This window comes from Xenia sp. Carnegie-2017, unplaced genomic scaffold (genome assembly GCF_021976095.1).
Source record: "Xenia sp. Carnegie-2017 unplaced genomic scaffold, XeniaSp_v1 HiC_scaffold_25, whole genome shotgun sequence".
In the NCBI taxonomy this organism is placed as follows: Eukaryota; Metazoa; Cnidaria; class Anthozoa; order Malacalcyonacea; family Xeniidae; genus Xenia; species Xenia sp. Carnegie-2017.
The window spans coordinates 2956577-2978161 of NW_025813488.1; the positions used below are offsets into that span (position 1 = coordinate 2956577).

A 21585-nucleotide genomic window follows, 5' to 3' on the forward strand; every position below is an offset into this window, starting at 1 on the left:
CGAGTTATATGAGAAAGTTGGTTGATGTCTTAAATAGATGATTTTTTTATTTTCATTCGAAAATACAGGTCCACTGAGATCTTCGACCATTTACAAATATTATATACACCAAAGCTTTGTACATACAAACAACACGTTACACCAAAATCATGCATTAAATCAGGTAGTCTTCGTCATTGTCCCTACAACATAGGGTATGTTCGTCTTATATTTCAACTATATAATTGAGGGTATTGCCGAGAACAAGCGAAGTGACAACGAGTGTCTGCGCACTGTTCATGAGCAGCTCTTTCATATATCTCCCCAAGTCAGGTTCAATCATCTCTCCAATGTCAATAACTGTATTTAGTGGTTAACCATCTGACCAGCTGAGACTAGAAGCGAACGACGAGACTGTCAGCTCACTATTATCTTGGGGACATTGAGAGTTCGAAGAGGGTGGCGAGGACGATGAAGTGTTCCCTGGATTTGACTGAAGATGAAGGAAATGAGTGTTAGAAAAAGAAAAAGAAATTTTTATGCAACCAAGTTGTGTTGATTCACAAAACAAAATATTGCGGTATGGTATTAGTTTTGTATTGCAAAACTCAATTCATTCTAGAAACTTGGCCATGCTCGCTCCAATAAAAATTGATGGAATTACATAGAGATAAACCTATGTTGCTTCTCCCATTCAAATATTCTTACCGTGGATTTTTTTCGAAGGTAAGCTTTCTTTCTTATTTTTGAAGATTTACATTGCAGCTCTAAGCACGCTCTTTGTCTGAAAACGATGAGAAAAATCAACAATTCTCGAACGCTGACGTGATTTAAATGATCACAAAATATAACTCACTTTTTTTGTTTTATTTTCACAAAAGCTAAGCAATCTAATTCCTATACAAAAAAAAAAAAAAATAAATCAAAGTGATTAAACCAACTACTTAAAACAGGTACACTGTGAGTACCTTTGCTATCAAAAGATGTCCTTTTCCATAAGTACTTTCGTTAATGTCCAACGTCTGTTTGTACGAAGCCTCAGCAGATCTGATGAGGCACAGAAAGAACAGTGAACTTACGCGGAAGCACTTTCAAACACAATGATTGTACAGAATACCTGGAGACGGTTGCACGAAGGCCGAACAGCACTATCCACTGATAGCAATATTTTTGAACGCTTCAAAAATCCCGTAAATAGGAAAAATCCAGGATTTGAACTGCATAATCAATGAAATACAATTTTGCTTTTAGAATTACAAAATTTCGTTAAAGAAAATATAAAAACTTTTCTCACAAGCTTTAAAAAACTACTATCCAATGGATAACACTATCCAGGTTTCGTGTAACAGGCTCCTAAACTTTAACAATAATTTAGTGAATATCATACTGTTGATTGCGACTAAAAGATTATGATTCTGACTATACCCTGTTTAATTTGCACTGAGCAAGACTTTAGTCTCAAAGTTGATTTGATAATTTAATGACAAAATATATGTAAAAGCATTCTTTCGTACTCAAGATTTCCTAGAAGCAAATAAAGGTCACCGAGATAATGGAGAGATTGTGCTATCCAAGAATCATTAGTCTCCAGCACAAATTCTTTCATTTCGAGCGCACGTTCCAAACATTTCATTGCCTGAAATGTAACAAAAAAGTTACGTATGAAAAATGTAGCTATGAAAGGTTTATCTATGAAAAGTTTACCAATGAAAAGTTTACCAATGAAAAGTTTATCTATGAAAGGTTTATCTATGAAAAGTTTACCAATGAAAATTTACCAATGAAAAGTTTATCCATGAAAGGTTTATCTATGAAAAGTTTACCAATGAAAATTTTACCAATGAAAAGTTTACCAATGAAAAGTTTACCAATGAAAAGTTTACCAATGAAAAGTTTATCCATGAAAAGTTTATCAATGAAAAGTTTATCAATGAAAAGTTTATCTATGAAAAGTTTACCAATGAAAAGTTTACCAATGAAAAGTTTACCAATGAAAAGTTTACCAATTAAAAGTTTACCAATGAAAAGTTTACCAATGAAAAGTTTACCAATGAAAAGTTTAACAATGAAAAGTTTACCAATGAAAAGTTTACCAATGAAAAGTTTAACAATGAAAAGTTTATCAATGAAAAGTTTACCAATGAAAAGTTTACCAATGAAAAGTTTACCAATGAAAAGTTTACCAATGAAAAGTTTAACAATGAAAAGTTTATCAATGAAAGGTTTATCCATGAAAAGTTTACCAATGAAAAGTTTACCAATGAAAAGTTTACCAATGAAAAGTTTACCAATGAAAAGTTTACCAATTAAAAGTTTAACAATGAAAATTTTATCAATGAAAGGTTTATCTATGAAAAGTTTACCAATGAAAAGTTTACCAATGAAAAGTTTACCAATGAAAAGTTTACCAATGAAAAGTTTACCAATGAAAAGTTTACCAATGAAAAGTTTACCAATGAAAAGTTTACCAATGAAAAGTTTAACAATGAAAAGTTTACAATGAAAAGTTTATCTATGAAAAGTTTACCAATGAAAAGTTTACCAATGAAAAGTTTACCAATGAAAAGTTTACCAATTAAAAGTTTACCAATGAAAAGTTTACCAATGAAAAGTTTATCTATGAAAAGTTTACGAATGAAATGTTTGCCCATGAAAAGTTTACCAATGAAAAGTTTACCAATGAAAAGTTTATCTATGAAAAGTTTACCAATGAAAAGTTGCCCATGAAAAGTTTACCAATGAAAAGTTTTCCAATGTAAAGTTTTCCAATGAAAAGTTTACCAATGAAAAGTTTTCCAATGAAAAGTTTTCCAATGAAAAGTTTACCAATGAAAAGTTTACCAATGAAAAGTTTTCCAATGAAAAGTTTACCAATGAAAAGTTTACCAATGAAAAGTTTACCAATGAAAAGTTTACCAATGAAAAGTTTATCCATGAAAAGTTTACAATGAAAAGTACTATTTTACCAATAGAAAAATAGATTTACATTCATATGTTGTCGTATGTCAAACAGCTCATCATAAAGACATTATAAAACTTTCAGTTTTCATGGCAACTGAACATCAACAAATTAGAAACAAAAACTTGCGAACTGTTATGTGAACTGATATAACAGCTTGTATAAGTGAGTCCAGAATCTTGAAAGATTTTTGACTAGACTTTAAACTCGAGTACTTAAAATCGATTTGAAACGAAACAAGATACACTAAGGGGGAGGGGGGTAGAGTGAGTTGATGCTTACCATAGAATGGAGTTTAACACTAACTCCTTTAAGAAAACGACCAAGAACTTCGTAACGTAAAGCAACTTCCAAACACGACGCGTCATCTACAATTTTTACACATTGATGTTTTATGACCATATATACTGCCTGGTATTAGAAGGATATATTTGCAGATGAAATCTTCTATGATATATACATTCCAAACTATGGAATAATGTTTGTCTGTTTCATCGATGGACGTATAATGACTGTCTTAGGGTTTGAAGTTTTAATAGATGACATTAATATCCAGTGGCGAATTACTAATTACGAGGACTGTAGGCTAAGACAAAGTTAAAGGCCTTTAAGCGATACCTATTCCTCCCACTAAGTTCAGTTTTCCTTTGCATTTACATTTCCTGTTTGTAACCACACAGGGTAAAAAATGGAAAAAAGTTCATTTCAAAGTTCAAACGAAATTTGAGCACTACATGAGTTCTGAGCATTGCGCATTTGAACAGTAGATAGTACGAAAGCCATTTTCTTCTGCATTCATACGCATGTAAGGTTTTCAACAGCATAAATGATCTAAGTTAGGCACATTTAGCTAGCCCAGAATAGCAAAAACGTTCAAATCCTAATTATGTCTAGATGCAACGGGCCTATCGAAACCCCGGACCTGTAGGCTCAAGCCTACTTAGCCTACAGGAAATCCGCCCCTGTTAATATCTTAAGCGCGAATCACGTACCCTCCATTTTTTTGATAGCGTCCATATATACAAGAGCAAATTCTTTATTAGGTGTGTCCAAATAGCTCCAATACGAAAGAAGATCGGAGAACAACGATCTGTAAATTTCATAGACAACTTGTTGTTATAAAACTTTGCTATGAAAATATTTTTACAACGTGGTTACTTCGCGTTGTCGTTTCCAATTGAAATTTGAAAGTATACCTTTTCACAAACATATGAAAAACGTCGATCCGTGATATTATGTTTCTTAAATTCTCCTTATCATCTAACTGTTGCAGAAGCCACGGAAGTTGATCAATGATGGACTCCGAAACACCATTATTTCTGAGAAGTAAAAGAAAATTACCCAATAACCTGCGAATATTTTATGAAAAGGTACATTATGCATTCGTAATCATAATACCTACGTTAGTTTGTCAGAATAGTATTGTACCAGACGTTGTCTGCACTTTTTCAATATAATATCGCTGTTCAAGTACAGCAAAACAGCCTCGAGCAACTGTAAGTATAAGAATGATCACAACGATTGATTCGTGTTAAAAAGATAATTGCCTAACATAATACTCGAAATAAAGCCATTTTTTAAAGAAATTATTTATTATTTGTGACGTTTCGCCTTTACACAAGACATCATCAGACAGGTAGTAAAAATGGTCAAGTGTGCATTTATATTTACATTTTAGAAGTGTAGTTATGAGTTGAGTGTTAGATCACTTGATCATTTTAACTACCTGTCTGATGATGTAGTTCAGAACGTAGTTCATGGAAGTGCGAGTTGTTCGTACGATATTACAGCATTGGAAAGAAAATGTTTCTTTCCACGGGGAGACAGAACATCATGCAGATTACGTAAAAACTGCTTACTACAAACTTTCAACATTTTACCTGTGAATTTGGGATGACGAGTAGATCATTCACTTCACAAAGTATTGGTCTGTCATGGAGTAAATATTTCATAATTGGACTGATTTCCAACCAAGTTAAAGAAAGCACTTCCATCAGTTCGACTTCAGTCAAACCACTACGACTGCTGCAGATCAAAGCCAACACCTGAAATGAAGAATGTTAAACAAATGATTCAACTAAGAATGCTTTCCAACGAAATACCAGTGTAGTTTATGGTCATTGTGTCACTGTAGTTGATGTAAACTCCTAGTGTGAAACTTAAAGATGGGGTTAACTTTACGAAATCATCCACGCTCTTTTTCCAGGGATGTTCTTACAATTTGAGATAAAAAAACAACAATTGATTTCTGATTTATTTTCCCCATTTGACTCAAGACTTCAATTAAATGATCAGTTTCTAATGTGGAGAAATTTTCACACGGTCGTAACAAAAGTAAAATGAATTTCTATTTTTGCTTTTTACCTGTTTCATAAGAGCTCCTTTAGTGCTTTCTAGAGACGTCAATATATGCGTTATCAGCTCGGCTACATTCTGTATATTCAAATTAATAAACTCTTTCCGTTTGTATCGAATAACATAAAAAATAATTATGTAAAGAATCACAACAATAAAAAATGGTGGCCTGTACTTTTTCAGTCCATTCTTATTCCCATAAATATATCATTTTGAAATCAAAACACGTCTTTCGGAAGACATTAAGGTTACCAAGAAATGTTTTATTTTTCAACAGTCTTTCAGAAAGTTGCACATGAAATCAACATGACAGTTATGAGACCATCTTCGTTGCAACTAAAGAAAATTATTATAGTTGTATTTGATGAACGAAAAAGAACAGCAGATTACCTTTACAGACGCTTGTTCATGAATATATACAGCAAGATCAGAAACCCTAAATACAATATATAAAATAAACAACACGTTAACACATACTACACAAAGCCTTCATGTCGTCAAACTCAGTCGAAAACTGGATTCAGGATTTTTCATTTCGTAAAAATGTGAGCAAGTGGCTACCGTTTAATTCTGCTCTAAAGTAAATCAAGTGCTTTGCGAGCTAACGAGTACATACAAATATAATTCTAAATGTGTTTAGAGTCAAACAAAAACAATTGTTTAGAAAATGTTGAATTAAAACTAGAACTAGAAATTGCTGAATCATTTTATACCTCGTCAGCTCGTGGCCAAGAATTTTCAAAAATAACGGCGAACACACGACAAAATCGGAGAGATTTTTCAATATCATTATTGCCTGATTCGAATATAAAAATACATCAATTCATTTATCGAACAAGTATGCGATACTTTGCGAACTTACATTTTCTTCTGAGTTTTTCCAACACGAAACCAAATATTCTTTACTCTCTTCGTGGGTCCAAGGTAAGACTCTCAAAGATCTTGATAATCTATTAAAAAGCTGCAGATATAAGTGATCATAAAATTTTTACTGTTTTACTGTTTTATAGCAACATTATCCTCCTTACCTCCATTCGGATGGCACGTTGTCAGTGTTTACAGAAAGCACAACACGCACGGTTTCTGGCAAAGAATCGACAAGCCAACTCAAATGATGTGTGGTAGAACTGTTCTAAAACATAACACGGTAATGTTGGTGATAAATTTGAGATAATATCTACGATAGAGAACGAAGAAATTCATATCAATTAACGAGTTAATCAAATGAGAAAGACCCATTGTAAAGAGGGAAATTCCGATGTCTGCACGAGAAATGATTTTGATTCACTACTCGTGCATTGTTTCGACAATTCAGAGCTTGATACCTTCAACGTATCTACAGCATCAATGACAATGATAATCTTTCTGTCAATCTTTTCAGGTATCGTCTTCAACATCCACGGGAACAGCTCTTCACACTTTACAGGATCACAATGCATCAAGGAGCAAAGACAAGGGTATAATCCTAGTAGCTAAAATGTGCGAAAAATGGAAAGAATCGTTGAAAAATATTTGTGTGATTTTACAGCAGCACAAGTATGCTGTAAATGGTAGCTCTTGCAGAAAGCCCCTTAATTATTTAAGTATTTTAAAATGCAACAAGCTGCGTCAGTGCATTCAGTTACTAATCCTGATCCGCACTAGGAATATAAAGACATACGTAAATACAACCACTCAAAGATACCATACACTTTAACTATTACCAAAAGGAGATGAAAGCATAAAAATAGGTTCGCAGAACGTTCACATGGGTACTCTGAATTGACGAGATGTTAGTACTGATGTTTCAAATCGCTTGCAAAGCTAAAAGTTTTTGACTTGGACTATTTTCAGTTAAACAGACGTGCATTCCTTTAGTCATGGCAGTACATGTATCGTTACAAAGTAAGTTTCTGTTGATATGTTTTTGTTAAAAGTTGTTGAAAGTATATTATGTATATTCTTGGTGTATTTGTACATTTACTCCGAACATAGAGATCAATAATACAGATGGAAGCCGGTCGGGCGGGCATTTTCTACTTTTTTTGCAGTATACCATGATGGTTAGTTGGTGTACAGGCTACCCACTAAAAAGTCGTTGTTTTGTTGCGACCAAGGAGTGAACCAGATTTAATGATTTTTCCCACCCAAATTAAACTTACTTGTGATACAATCCGTCTCATGATATGAGCTGGATTTGTGAATACATCACAATTAGTAGCGCTCGCGAAATTGTATAAAATCAAATCGTTGCCATTGTCGAGTTGTCGCTGCACCCTACAATGTAAGGATGATATTAATCATACATATGTGTGAATGTAAAAATGTTTTCTGACATTTCAACACTTACCAGTTGGCCAGCAAGGTACTTTTTCCACAACCCGCGTCACCGCTGACAACAAGAGGTGGACATGAGCCAGCAGAATTGACGTAACTATCCAACTGCTTGTAGTACTTGCAATTAAATACATATTATCACGTTGGACATGTAGGAACTCTCTCCTGCGCAATTTACAAAGCGCGAAGCATAATTTTGAAGAAACATACAAGTACAAAATGTCCAAGAACAGACTATAATAAAAAAGACACACACTAACCTTATCGAGACCTATGTATGCCGCAGATGACTTCGTGTATAAATGTAAAATTTCTAGCTGTTTCAAACATGATTCGCAATCGGTGAACAACTCTTCGTCAGATACATCGAGTATGTAGGTCATGTGATCTTTCATGCTCGATTCAGAAGCTAAGCCGAAATGCTATAAAAAAGATCGTGATCGCCAGACAAGGCAACGTTTACAGTTCAACTGTTACATATACGAACACAGCTTATTTACAGTAAAAAATAATATAAACAACAAATGCTTTTATTATTTTGCTCCTACAGTCCTTCGCAGCTTCCTAAAGAAACTAACCTCCTTAATAATATCCTGGAGATCTTCCTTGTTTTCTTCGACTAATGTAGTCACGTGAGAATAGAACGACACCTAGACATAAATATATTCTCCCAGTTGTTCTCCATAAATGCCAAACATTAAATAAAAAGATGGCAAGCACTAGTCGGTACCTTGGTATTCTCGCCAAGACCATCAAGAAAATGTGTTAATTCCGTGCCACCATAACTATAATCAGTAAACTGTTCTCTAGTCGCTTTCAAAATAAAAGACATCGACAGTAACAAAAGGTGAGTCATCCCAGAGGAAAGAGTTTATCATAGTTGAATGTATAAAAGATTTATATAGGTTTCAAGAAACCTCGGATAAGCTCTGGTCCGAAGGCTTCTAACTTGTTATTTTTTCCAAATGTATCAAAAAAGAAATTTTACATAACCTTTTATAACAAAATCTGCACAATAAAACATCTGTAGCATCGTGATCAGACATTGAAATTTAAAAATTAGCAATTTTTAAAAAATCTGCTTTTTTATACACCCTGTATATTCAACATCAATTGACTCCAATAGTACTTTGATCCAAATCCATTTATGTTAATACATATCAATAGATACCCATAGATATCAATGGATATCCACAGATACTCCCGCTGTCTTCAAAAATGACAGAGTTCTCGTTGCTACAACTGACCTTTTTTTCCGCGCATCTTTGAAAGCAAACACAACGGGCAGTTTTTTAGCGTTGAACACGTCCAGTGATCTTTTCCAACGATCTAATATTGCTCTGTTAATGAAGCATGAAAAACTTTTTAATTGTTGTACTGTCATTGGTTCGTTGGCTCGACAGCAACAGGTAAGTTTTCATAAACTATCGAAATAATTTAATGAGGATATGCAATAGGCAAAGTTAACAGCTAGGTGACGACAGATGCCTATACGTCAGCGCAGCAGGCAGCCAAGGGGTATATGAGGAGTAAAGAGATGCATACGTCAGCGCAGTAGGCAGCCAAAGGAGTATATGAGGAGTAAAGAGATGCATACCTCAGCGCAGCAGGCATTTAAAGGGATATACGGGCCGTAGGCTCAAGAGTCAGTCATAACCATTTATAACGCGACGATGAGAACTTTTAGCAGTAAGCGCGGGAAAGGAAAGTTTGAATAAAGTGCAAAATTTTTTTGTTGTTGTTGTCTGTCTGTTTATGTCTATCGTTGTCTCTACCATATCGGTGTAAAGTTGTTAGTTGAGCTGGGGCGGTCAGCTTAGGATGTCAGGAACACGAATTCTGATCTCGACTCAAGGAACTGTTTTAGTGCCCAGGTCACCCCCGAGTCATACAAGCCAACACCTAACGATCCAAATGTTAAGTTGAGTGAACTAGGTGTTAAATTTAGTCAGTTGAATAAAATAAACATGATTAAGTACTGCACAAACAAACTTGACAGACAAATGAGCAAATCTTCACAGAGTGTTGTATTTACACTATACAGAGTAATACAGTTTGTGATTGGTTACACGAAATTGTGACTGACTGCATTGAGGAGAATCGGAAATTCGAGAGAAATAAGGGCATAAATATAAAGACCTTTAAGTGGTGACAAACCTATTGTCGGTCTTTGCAAATATTCCAAAGAAAAGATCACATTTCTTCATCAAATAATATTCCCATTCTTCCTCCATTTGTCCATGATCACACTTTAAAAGATTTTATTCAAGAGTGTAAGACAGTTCGTTGTCAATGTTCTAACATCAATAACGCGTGTTGTTTCAAAGTGACTTACAGTTGACTCGAATACAACAAGAAACTTTCCATTTTCGGCACAGCGTTGACGAAGTTCAGGGAATACGACCTATTGCCACATAATTTAGAACATTTATAGAATAGAAAAAAGCATGTTACTTAGGAAGAATGGAAAAAATAATTGAAATGGCAGTTGATCGTTGTTTGGGACACTTAAACGACAGCTTTGGTAAACTGGTTTTGGTAAACTTCTGGAGCAATTTATTGTCTTAACATTCGGTAAACACCAAAATATCGCACGGCACGAGCAAAGATCAAGCTACAACACTGCTTACTGAGAAAATAAAAGAATCTCTAAAAAAAACTGAGCATGCAGACTGGCTAAGTTATTTGATAAGATTAAAGGAAATCGCACATCGCGCAACTTGGGAATCCTGGGGAATGCAAATATAATCTTTTTATCTACACAAGGTATACATTTCACATTTGCTTGGCTTTCATTTCAGCTAGACAAGATGAGCTTTTTCAGGTATTTTCTCCTCTCTCTCAACCCCTTGACCTCCATACCTTTGAAAACAGTGTTGCGTCACGTTTTGCAAGCTTATCTGTCGAGAAATATATTCGATATACTTTTGCCTTGCTGGGAATCCCTTGCTTTTTCCCAACTTGGGACAGCAATGGATAGACGACGTTGAAATCCGGCACTGAAATCAAGTGAAATGCATCAAAAAGAATAATTTCGATCTTTTTATACAAAATTGAAAGTATCTGCTACGCAGAGTATCAGTTCGGGCCTGGAAAATAATGGTGGACTTGAAATTACCGTTATTGGGTTTCAAAAAAAAATTTCTTTGAGCTTAATCCTTAGGTATTTACAGCAAAAACTACTGTGACTGTCATGACACTAACCTTTCTCACGAATGAGAAATTCCGATGCCTTAAAAAGGCTAAGGTTGTCTTTCTCGAACTTTTCATCACAAGTTGATGATGAAGGTATTTCAAAACATTCGTCATTCCCACCGTTTTCTAATCCTTTCTCCAATTGGTTTACCCTCTTGACGAGAGAATGGATTTCTTTTTCTTTGTCGTTCGTGTACGACTTGAATTCTTTTTTCATTTTGTCCAATTCTAGAAGAAACGAATGTGGAATTTCTTAGACACGACGTTTACACAAATCATTTCGCTTGCTCTCTACCGTTTTCAAAGGTCTTGGCTCTTTCTTTCGCCTGCTTTTCTTCCGTCCTAGCTAAGACACTTTCTTCTCGATATTTTGTGTAGTTCTGTCTTAAAATATGCAATTCTCTGTTTAATCTTTCATGTTTTTGTTGCAAATCGTTGTTCTTTTTCGTTAAACGACTTATCTTGATCTCGGCCAGTTCAGCTGAAGACATACTTCCGGTGTGGTTTGCGTTGTCATTGTGAGATTGATCGTCTCCCTTATGCTTGAAGCCGAAGAATGAACTCAAAGACTGTAAGGAGCTCCTAGATTTGCCTTTTGCCTCGCTTAAAGAAGTTGAACTCCGTGTTTTGACACTTGAGTCGTTAAGGACAATCGAGTTGTCTTGACCAAAGCTCTCGACAGGAAGACGTCTTGTAACCTCCAAGCGATCGCCGAGTTGAGCGCAGTTTTCTGTTTCCATTCGCCACAGAAGCCGAGCTACCCATGAATAAGCGAAGACTGACAAAACCCTTTCTGGGTAGTTTGAAACTTTGATTATAAGGACAACTGGCTCCGTTTAAATACTATTTGTCCGTCTACAATAATCATGTTACGTCGAGTTGTGTTAATGGCTGTAATTCGAGAGGATTTTATTTGATACGTCTGATACATTAATCAGTTAATCTCGTATTCTCGTTCATTAACAGAAACTCTTGGCAACAATGAGAATCAGTCTATTACGATACAATTGTCTTTGAAAAAGCTTGAATGAATAAAATTGCCATTGACTGCGTCTTAAGCAAACTTTGACGAGTTTGGAGAAGTTTTGAACCTGAAAAATTTTACTTTGTAACACAGCAGTTGTCACTTTACATATTTACGTGCTGATAATGAACGATAGAGATCGATGTATCTTGACGCGAGTTTGACGTTGTAATGGAAATAGCCCGGTCAAATGACTTTGCTCACTGATACGCTTATCATTTGAACTTTGAAGTCCAAATGACTGCAGTTCAAAGTGCATTTTATCAATGACTCATTTTACAGTTGATTTTTTTTATTTTTTCTGATCTTACGTGGCATGAAGACTTTACTCACATTGATATGTTGATTATTGCCATCACTAAAACGAAGAGTCCAGTGCTGTTGTATAGATTGATTGCAACCATTCTCCAAGGTGTCAATGTACCAAGAGATATTCGCCACGATGATTGAAATTTATTAAAAGTTCCACCAAGATGGCGGCCGTGACATGGATTGTAATCCATGCTGACGTAAGCAAATCATGCTGGTGTAAAATTGTTAATTTAAGGAAAACAGTCCAAACTTTGAAAGAAATTGATGCTTGGAGGGAAGATACAGGTAATTTAAATCCATGAGCCACCTTAGAATCATATTTTCAAAAAACATCATCATGAAATCGTCTTTTTTCACTTAAAATCTTCGATACTAATTTGGATTGATCAGTAGTACCAAAATGAAGCGACCAAATCCATGTCTTTAGACAAATTCGGTTACGCTTTCTAAAGTGTTAACACGAAAAACGAGGGCTTTTGAAGAGAACGCTGCCACACTGCCATATCGTTTCATGATTTATAACGTCAAAATTTACAAATAGATGTGTTTTTTGATAAATAATCATGAAACTATCTTAAAAATGCACGGGGAAAAACTTCCCACCTCCATCCGTTCCTTTTTGTGGTTCATCGTTTTCTTGATGGCAAACATCGGTCGACAAAGTAATTGCTTATCAGTATAAAATATCTTTGTGACGAATTTACTACAGAATTGATCGGAACTTAATCGTATTCTTCAGTTCTTACGAGGAGCTTTACAGAGCTTGACAAAGCTCCGTTTTCGAACATAAAAAAATTTCATATAAAATTCATCAAAATAGTTGTACCCACAATAAATTTTAACACACAACTCATCAAAAAAAACTTTCTTTACTACTCCCAACTTTCTGTCATTACGTACAATCACTATGCTACAAAAATACGACCACAACTAACTACACAATGTCGTAGATTTAGCTGCTTAAATTTACTAGATACAAACGACAAAGTTCGTATCGTTTTGGCCACCAAGTTCTCCTTCATAATCTCAACTTTTTTTCAACCATTATTGCCGACAAATCATCGAGCTTTGTTCAAGTATATTTATATTAGAAACTTTTCGTGGCCGGAAGCAAAAACCTAACGATGATATAAGAACCATGACGTCACACAACGTAGCGATTTCCCCGATTGGCATCAAACCAAAACTCGTCACCATGCAAGAAAGGTAGATTCAAAACAGGTGCACTTTTTTCAACCTCGCAATTCTTCAACAACGGCGGATCGTCTACGAGCAAAGAAAATTTCGGAGTCGACAATGTCCGCTTTATATTGAGACTATCCGGGTCTTTTCCACTGCGCGTGTCCGCTTCTGCGTCGTATATTTCCCAGGAATCATGGCCCCATAACAAATCGTCATCACTCAAACTCTCCTCCATGAACTCCATATTATAAGGCACATTAGTACACAAGGGGGTATCACTGGGAGGTGGTGGGATAAATGGAGCCAACACATCAGGATGCACCTCTGTTTCGTCATCAGTTAAATCTGTTGCAACGTCGCCATCACATCCCGAATCGTTATCCTTAAATCTCTTAGCCATTGGACTGTACTTTTCAATAAAGTCTTCTTCGTTGTCATTTATTGAAGACGCAACCGGACTGTCATAACCGGCATCTACGTCTGTCGCGTCCTCTGACTTCTTGTTTTTGTGATCGTTCAAGCAAGATAATATAGCCCTGTTCAAAACTCTGTATGAAAACATATTTCCAACGAATTCTTCGAATTCGTCACGATTGTCGGGCGAGTTAGTCGGCGTCTCCTCGCGTTCTTTGATTTTCTGTACTTGATCAAGTGAAACGATTGACTCATTCATCTCAATATCACTGGAAGATAAGGCAATATCACAATTACTATGCAGCCGCCAAACCAACTGCTAAGAAACCCAGCTCCCAGTCCCTCCCGTGCACTTTCAGTATTTCAAAGAAGCAATTACTATGCAGCCGCCAAACCAACTGCTAATAAAACCCGCTCCTAGTCCCTCCCGTGCACTTTCAGTATTTCAAAGAAGCAATTAGCCGAAAAAGAGATCATGCTGCTAGTATCTTGTAATATAAACTCACATCAAGCTAAGCTTTGTCAGGCAGTCGGACAATCATTAAAGAGATTATTTACCTGATGGCAGAATGAATACACAGTACAAACTGTGGTTCGCAAGTTTTACTGGCGTAGACGATACTTGCTTTTGTTTGAACCCAAATCCAGCCGCCATATTTGGCAAGCAGCCTGTAATAACCGCTCACGGACTGACCTTTGGTTAATACTGCACGAGAAAAGAGGATCAAGGTTAACAATTAAGCACTGACTGTTTCAACCGTACAAAAAAATAATTTACCCGCATATGCCCGGCTCACAAAGCGACGTGTTTGTTGAGCATGTCGCTTATTGAGCATGCAGAAGAAATATTTAAGAGATTTTCAAGGAAATACTTACATGTTTTATGGCATTCAGTTAAAACATCGTTATCGCGACCATGATGAAATTTATAAAGAGATTGACCGACAACATCTGTCGATGTGTAACCCAGTACATCTTCAATACTATAGATAAAAGAGAAAAAGAAAGGAAAAAGTTTGAGTTCATCCATTTCGTGAATTGCCATGGTGACGACAAGCGACGAACAATGACGTCACAAATATTCAGTTCAAAAAATAACGGCCGGTCAACGCACGCAATGACCTGTCAAAACTTTTGTGCTACAAAATATTTTCCCCGAAGTCGACAAAGAAAAGTTATTAACATCTGCGTTCAACTGGTAAATGTCCCGAATTTTCGCGTTTGTTTACGTTTCAAACGTCACGTTTGTCGGACGAAACGCCGAGTTTCAAATTAGAAACGTTACGTTTGCTCAGGAATGTGTAAAGTTTGCTCAGGAATGTGTAAAGTTTGCTCAGGAATGTTTAACGTTTGAGGAACAATTTGAACAGGTTTTGGTCATGTGATTAACATGTTTATACGATTTTACAATGATAAAATGCTGTAGCAAATGAAAATGACATCTATGTACCTTAGGCGATTTGCAAAGTTTGATAATTGACCATATAATATAAGAACGAGCTGTTACAAACTTAGAAATCCGCGATTTGAACAAACGTAAGGTTTACCAGTTGAAACGCGACGTTTCGTCTGACAAACGTGACGTTTGAAACGTAAACAAACGCGAAAAATCCGGGAGAGTTACCAGTTGAACGCAAATGGTAATAAAATCGAAAACTTTTTTCTCAAAAGAAAAGCAATGGGCAACGAAAAATGTTTAAACAGGCCATTTAACAGGTACCACCACCCCACAGGCATTTCAAAGCAGCTGTGATCCAATCGCATTGAAAGCAGATCAAAACTTACCCCTCTTCACAAAAGATGAACTTTAAATCCAATGAATGATGACTAGTGAAAGTACATCGATCCAGCGGTACTTCAAATGTTGGTGAAAACATCAATGGTACACCAATACCAACAAAACATGACGATTTTGTTTTCATGCTACCATTGACTGTGGATGGCAACCAGAATTTTATACAACCCATACAATGAACAACCTGAAAAGAAGGCAAGTTAAGGTCTCAACTATTGATGACGATAAAACATGTTTCAGTTGTTACAAAAATGATATCATTGTTAACCAATGACGGATTGAAAACTGCTAAAATTTTAAAGGCACTTTCATAATGCTCTTGTTGGACACTACCATTGACGACAGCCATTTTATATCGAACTTACGAAAGGCAAGGAGTTCCCTCAAGCCTTCCCTAGCCCCATTTAACCATTTCTTAATTTTATAGTGAGCAAACTTACTCTATAAGTTGATGCTTTCAAGTTGACACTCTTGCCTCGACTTGTTAAAGTACTCTTCATGCGGACAAAGAATGACCTGTACGGGTGGTTTTCGATATCATGTCTGTTCGATGAACCTTTAAGATAGAAAATGGTATAAAAGTTTCATTAAAATGCAGCCAACTCCTGAAAATGTTTGATCGTTTTTTTTGTTTAGGCACATAACGAAGCAACCATTTTCTTTAAAAAAATATCATTTTCTTGGTAACAAACAGAAAATTAATTTAACTCATACAACAATAAAATTAAGAAAGGTATCTATAATTATACAATCCTAGTAATAAGATAAACGGTTTCCCAAACGCTCAAACAACCATTAATCACGAGTACTACTCAAAACAATCGATAGTAAGAAGAAAACAAAAAACATCAATTATATTTTCACAAACATCCTACCTCTTTTGAGATTATTTGACATCAAAAATATAGAATCAGAGCAAAAAAGTCCATCAAATATTTCCATGTCTTCAAGAGGAATTTTACCCCCTAGTTGCTTAGCAACCTCTTCATGGTCACATGGGTGAATGAATTTATAAAAACTGCTGCCTGCCACCTCAATCTGCAAATACATATAATTTATCACACATATAAAATGAGGTACTTTGAATGAGCATATGGTAAATCTTACTATTGTTCCTAACATATTGCATCTAGTATACGGATACTAAACCACAGAAAGCAGAATATGACAATATTATTAATGTAGTACTTACAGGCAAGAGACCCAAGTATTGTTTGACGTTATCCGAAATAAACAAAAATTGTCCATCGTCACCAATTACAAACACAAAGCCATCAAGCGCCTAAACAATTGAAACACAAACAAAAGAAATTAATTTAAGATATATAAATATATGGGTCTATTTAAGAGATTATTATTGATAAATCAATATTATTGAAATAATAAAAAGATAGCTGAATACCTGAGTAATTTTTTTCTCAAAAGATAATCCCTTGTATGTATTATTTCTGTACTTCTTTCCTAATATCAACAAAGTTCACACACATCAATAGTTGTAATCACAAAAATGGTAAATTCCTCCCTTCAGCTAAACACTAGATAAGATAATACTGATTTCACATATGTTCGTTATGCTAATTGAAAATAAATACATGCTTTGAGATTAAAAAGTCATGGAATGAAAAAACTGCAAATTTATAAATACAGTTTTAACTAATCTTTGCTTCCATGACAAATAACTATCTACGTATCGCAATAATTAAAATTATTTGAAGAGTCACCCTTTACAAAACAAATGGTACAAAAAATTACCATGGTTTGAAACACTGTTAAGAAAGTGCTTAATCTTGATAAAGCTGTTTGTAAGTCTCATAACTGACAGTCTGTCGAGCTGCGAAGACTCTCTTTCTCCTAAAGGAAGTTGACTAGCGAGTTCTGAATACTCGTCATTTTGTTGGCCACGACGACATTTTGCTGCTTCACGAGATTTTCTTTTAAGATGTTCTTGCCTGCAAGCAAAGGTAGATGATATTGGCAAAAAAGTTGTAGCATCGAGGTTCATGAACATGCTGAATCTTAAACATTTAATGTAACTTGTGGTCATAATTCATCGAAATTGATATTTAATTTCACGGTTCGATAAATCAATGCAAGTATTACTGGCCTGCCTTTCACAAAGTCTGCCTCTTGAAGAAATTTTGAAAGAAATTTCTAAATGCAATAGGTTGCACAAAAGATAGAGTTAATTTATTTACATTGTTCATGAAATGCAGAAAATGTTTGCATTCATGCACTCTTTGAGTCAACTAGAGCAAGCAAACCATACACAAAGGAACATTCTCTGGATATTTTCCTATAAATAAAGACAATCAATGGGACAGAAACAAACTTATTGACAATCTTGTCTATTTTGGTTTTATGGTCCTACCTAAAAATTGTAAGGGGTTATTTCATTCATAAAACTCCGCTCAGATCCCCTTGGTACAAACATAAAAATCTCATGAAGACCTCCTTTTGTTTTTTCTTCACTTGAACATAACCACATTTCATAGATCCAGAAGTAATTGCATCGTTAGCCTTCTCCTTTTTCTATTCAGCATTCTTTCTTGTTGTTTACTTTACAATCGAAAAATACACTAATATGTTTACGATCCGACTGAAAGTTGGCATGCCACAAAAAAAATAACACATAGACCTTAGCCCTTTCTTATTTTATACAACCCTTCAAATAACCCTCGACAAAAACTGTATTTTAACAGCTTGTACATAGATCACTTACTACAAACTTCCAACATTTCATTAAAACTTATATTTGCTACACGATTTTAGTTTTTCATAGCAATTTATGAAATAAAAATTTCTTCAAGAGGCAGACTTGGTGCAACTCTAAACTTTTCCTTAAAAGGTAATCTTTGCATGGGCAATAAAGTCAACTTGCAGATGTCATTTTCAGGGGGGGGGTTTGAATGATAAAAATAAATTTTCAAGTGGAAGATTTTACCACAAAATTTCCTTCTGGCATCCATGTTTTTGATACCCAGTTCCAGACCCCGTTTCCCCTCCAGGTAATTTAATAGAACTCAATGGTACAGACTGATAATACTACAGACACAGAGTCTGTAAAGACAGCTGAAAGTTTGAAACATGCAATGCAGAGATTTGCCTGAGGCTATGTAGTTAAAAAATATTGCAACATTTATCTGCGTATCCTGGGATTAACTTTCTTGTAATCCACACGCTTCAGACAGAAAGGATGTAAACCAGACTTTCAATAAAATACTCAAAATCAATCGGCAAAATCAAAACGACTTTTGAGACGCACAAATAGATGAAATGGTAGACCACAAAAACAGTTTATAACGAGTTGGGTCTACCACTCAGACTTAACAAAAAAAATTAAAAGGTTTGTAGATAATTGCAATTGGCTCAACTCCCTAGCGTTCAAATTGATAAGAAGGCAGGCAAATTGAGCCAAAATGTCTGAATATTTCAAATACACAGCAGTAGGGCAGTTGATATAGTAATCCTTATTGTTGCGGCGTGGAAGACATTGACGTCATTCAAAAAATTTCATTAGTCAAGGGTATTCGCTTGTGGCTATGAACTTGAACCCGTTCGAACTGAAATTTTGAGCTTACATCGCCTATATCGTCTTATAAAACCACAGACAGTTAAAATATCAAACACATTTGTGCATAAAAACCACCTGGCGAGCGATTTCTTTGCCTTGTAGGAAAATCGCGCCATCGATAGTCGATCCAATATAACAGACCACTCATTTAGTACAAGTATTCGCAGTCATCTCACACGAGAAATTTAGCAGAAGCTTACAGTACGATTTCTACGCTAGTTTCTTGAACAATCAACCATCGTTCGAGAGGTCAAACGAGCTTATTTCGCACCAAGGATAAGCAGTATAGTTTTACTGCTTTGCTTTAACCTTAAATTCAATGTAATGCTTTTCATATGGCGGTAGTTTATTTACGAAGGAGTTTACACTATACCGGATTGCTATCGTAGCAGGTTTAATATTCTTTATGTTAAAAGGCAGTGAAATTGTTCAACGTCAGAAACACAATCAAATACACTAAATCTATCAGCTTAATAAGCTTTTACTCCCAACAGTTACCCTTTAAAGCAAATGAAGATGTCGTGATCAGCGAATCCGGTATAGTGTAAACACAGCTAAGATGAGCTAGTTACATTCACGTTAGCTGGCCCGAAATCACAAATTGAAAGAAAAGATGCCGTTCATATTATAGATAGTTCAAACAACATGACACGTACCCTGTATAGTATTTTGAAGCCATTACGAGTACTTGGTTGCGAGCGAAAACTTTGTTCCGTTCTCCTTCGATTAAGTCTTTACGTTGTCTTCGAAAGTTTGTTTCACAAATATACACAAAAGGCTTTCGTTAAACAATCTCAGATCACTGCCGAGGATCTATCAAACTTTGCCCTGCGATGTCACACGTAATAAATGAATTTTTGACGATAACATGACCAGTTTTATCTACTTAGTACTTGCACAGTCCGCTTTAATCAGGAAGTAATGAGTGACGTCATCAATGATTGGTTGGATGACGACGACAATAAATTATCATATTCACCCCCCTGCATTAGCTTTGGAAAGGTATCGAAGATTCTCGCACAAAGAATGTGGGGTTAAGGGGCTACCAACGAAACGAGTGTACGCCTAAATCTTTGAAGTGAGAGCCGATAATCTTGTTCACAAAACCCGTTGCAAAGCCATTGCAAATGCAAGGCAAATTAGCTAGATTTGTCAATATTGTAATTCAACAGCAAATTCGTTCACTCAAGCTTGTCTTCAAATCAACTGCGATGTTTTTGGCTTGAAAGTGGATTGAGTTTAAGTCGTTTGTCATCATAAGAAAAGGTCTCACAGCTTTCTCTTGTGTGCATATGACACATTTTAGAGAAGAGTAGTTTCAGAGGGATTAATATAAACACGAACGAAATTTCAGGGGATCTTTCCTTTTTGTCGATCTCAAACCCGATAAACCATGATTTCCGTCAGGAAGAGTATCTCGAGTAGAAACTTTGCCAAATTGAATATGAGAATCAATTCTACGATTTCCATTCCAGATGTTTAGTCCCGGGTGAGGACTTTACGACTAGAACCTTAAGGTGACTAAGAATAGAAGCTTAGGAGCTGGATTTTGATTGTTTCATTTTGGTGTCAATGAAAGGAGAGATGGGGTCAGAGTTATCTTGAAGGCGAAACTTGTCTAAGCGTGATCTGTTGTTTATGTCACTGGCTCACAGTAAGGATCCTTCAGCAATAAGTAACATTAGACTAAAGGTGTTGATTACAAGAGCATGCATTAAATTCAACTCAATTTCCAAAATCCATCTGGAAGCGCTGTCGCACAAAACCATTTTGAAGGAAAATTATTTTTGACATGAGAGAGATTGTAAAGAATTTTTTTGGGAGCCGATCAGAGCAGCTGATCTAGATGTTATGTTTGTTTTGCTTTGCACAAACAAACCCGCCTAATTGGCAGAAGGGGGGTGTGAGTGGAAGGATGTTAGCGCAAACTTCAGACGAATAGAAAGGCAAGGAAAGCATTTTGATAAGCAATGAGTGATGTGCATAAGGTAATGCGATGATTATGATTGTCTCGCATTTTTTCCAAGACTTTTTTACTTCTGTATTTATTTAAATCTGAAAATAATCTTTATGACAAAATATTTGTGTACAAAGTTGACACTCGAGCGTCTCTAGCGGAACAATTCCCAATATCTGGGTCGGGTGGTGTCTTTTCTTCTGTTATGTCGAACTCATCTTTTACCAAAGAAAAACTAAACTATGAAACACAGAGAAGAAAGTCATAAAACACGAGCAAGTATGGTTAAGAATTTTGTCAACAATGTATTCCTGTACACAATCAGCATCTCATCACCTTGTTTTGATGTTGTCTATCTCAGCACGGTGTTCAGTCATACCACATATACTCACAAGTGGTCCGTCTTGTTGATTAGAATTAAATAGGCAAAGACAAAAAATATTTTGATAGATTTCAACATTACCCCACGAAATTATTCACAGAATTTGAAGACTTCTGCTTTGACGTAGTTCGTACGTCAAAGTTC

The 21585-nt window shown here is 35.6% G+C and overlaps 2 protein-coding genes and 1 long non-coding RNA gene across 7 annotated transcripts; all 3 read right to left on the reverse strand.

Moving 5' to 3' along the window:
- Positions 1–21: 21 nt before the first annotated feature.
- On the reverse strand, positions 22–11837 carry LOC124452937 (nephrocystin-3-like). Its single transcript, XM_047003597.1, has 27 exons — positions 11100–11837; positions 10814–11032; positions 10472–10608; positions 9945–10013; positions 9767–9858; positions 8857–8949; positions 8340–8394; positions 8188–8259; positions 7870–8031; positions 7623–7726; positions 7435–7549; positions 6619–6765; positions 6322–6425; positions 6156–6243; positions 6007–6089; positions 5684–5729; positions 5303–5371; positions 4819–4983; positions 4341–4432; positions 4135–4257; positions 3931–4028; positions 3221–3306; positions 1494–1615; positions 948–1026; positions 836–876; positions 688–763; positions 22–472 (listed from the first exon to the last, which is right to left on the reverse strand). The coding sequence occupies exons 1-27, from the start codon at positions 11542–11544 to the stop codon at positions 353–355; spliced, it is 3102 nt and encodes a 1033-aa protein (XP_046859553.1). The 5' UTR covers positions 11545–11837; the 3' UTR covers positions 22–352.
- Positions 2527–2914, reverse strand: LOC124452945. Its single transcript, XR_006950911.1, has 2 exons — positions 2866–2914; positions 2527–2671 (listed from the first exon to the last, which is right to left on the reverse strand). It is a non-coding gene; the product is annotated as an uncharacterized LOC124452945 (long non-coding RNA).
- Positions 11838–12990: 1153 nt separating the features above from the next.
- Positions 12991–20043, reverse strand: LOC124452941 (hypoxia-inducible factor 1-alpha-like). 5 transcript variants are annotated; one of them, XM_047003604.1, is made up of 11 exons: positions 19759–19924; positions 17980–18087; positions 17284–17480; positions 16934–16992; positions 16724–16813; positions 16407–16569; positions 15972–16087; positions 15522–15715; positions 14613–14719; positions 14295–14442; positions 12991–14005 (listed from the first exon to the last, which is right to left on the reverse strand). In XM_047003604.1, the coding sequence occupies exons 3-11, from the start codon at positions 17342–17344 to the stop codon at positions 13285–13287; spliced, it is 1659 nt and encodes a 552-aa protein (XP_046859560.1). In that variant the 5' UTR covers positions 17345–17480; positions 17980–18087; positions 19759–19924; the 3' UTR covers positions 12991–13284. The 5 variants fall into 5 exon arrangements, with proteins under 5 accessions (XP_046859560.1, XP_046859555.1, XP_046859556.1 ...); XM_047003599.1 differs by lacking the exon at positions 17980–18087 and adding an exon at positions 19178–19411 and having other exon boundaries at positions 19759–19848; XM_047003600.1 differs by lacking the exon at positions 17980–18087 and having other exon boundaries at positions 19759–20043.
- Positions 20044–21585: the final 1542 nt, after the last annotated feature.

Excerpts from the sequence above, each read along its gene's own strand:
- LOC124452937 (XM_047003597.1), bottom strand. The coding sequence starts at position 11,544 with ATGGAAACAGAAAACTGCGCTCAACTCGGCGATCGCTTGGAGGTTACA. Across the intron at positions 11,033-11,099 it reads AGCCAAGACCTTTGAAAACG|AATTGGACAAAATGAAAAAA; the intron begins GTAGAGAGCAAG and ends CGTTTCTTCTAG. Across the intron at positions 7,550-7,622 it reads AGTACCTTGCTGGCCAACTG|GGTGCAGCGACAACTCGACA; the intron begins GTAAGTGTTGAA and ends CTTACATTGTAG.
- LOC124452941 (XM_047003599.1), bottom strand. The coding sequence starts at position 19,218 with ATGGCGCGATTTTCCTACAAGGCAAAGAAATCGCTCGCCAG. Across the intron at positions 17,481-19,177 it reads GCAAAGAAATCGCTCGCCAG|GCAAGAACATCTTAAAAGAA; the intron begins GTGGTTTTTATG and ends CTTTGCTTGCAG. Across the intron at positions 16,993-17,283 it reads TAACAGTGTTTCAAACCATG|GAAAGAAGTACAGAAATAAT; the intron begins GTAATTTTTTGT and ends TGTTGATATTAG.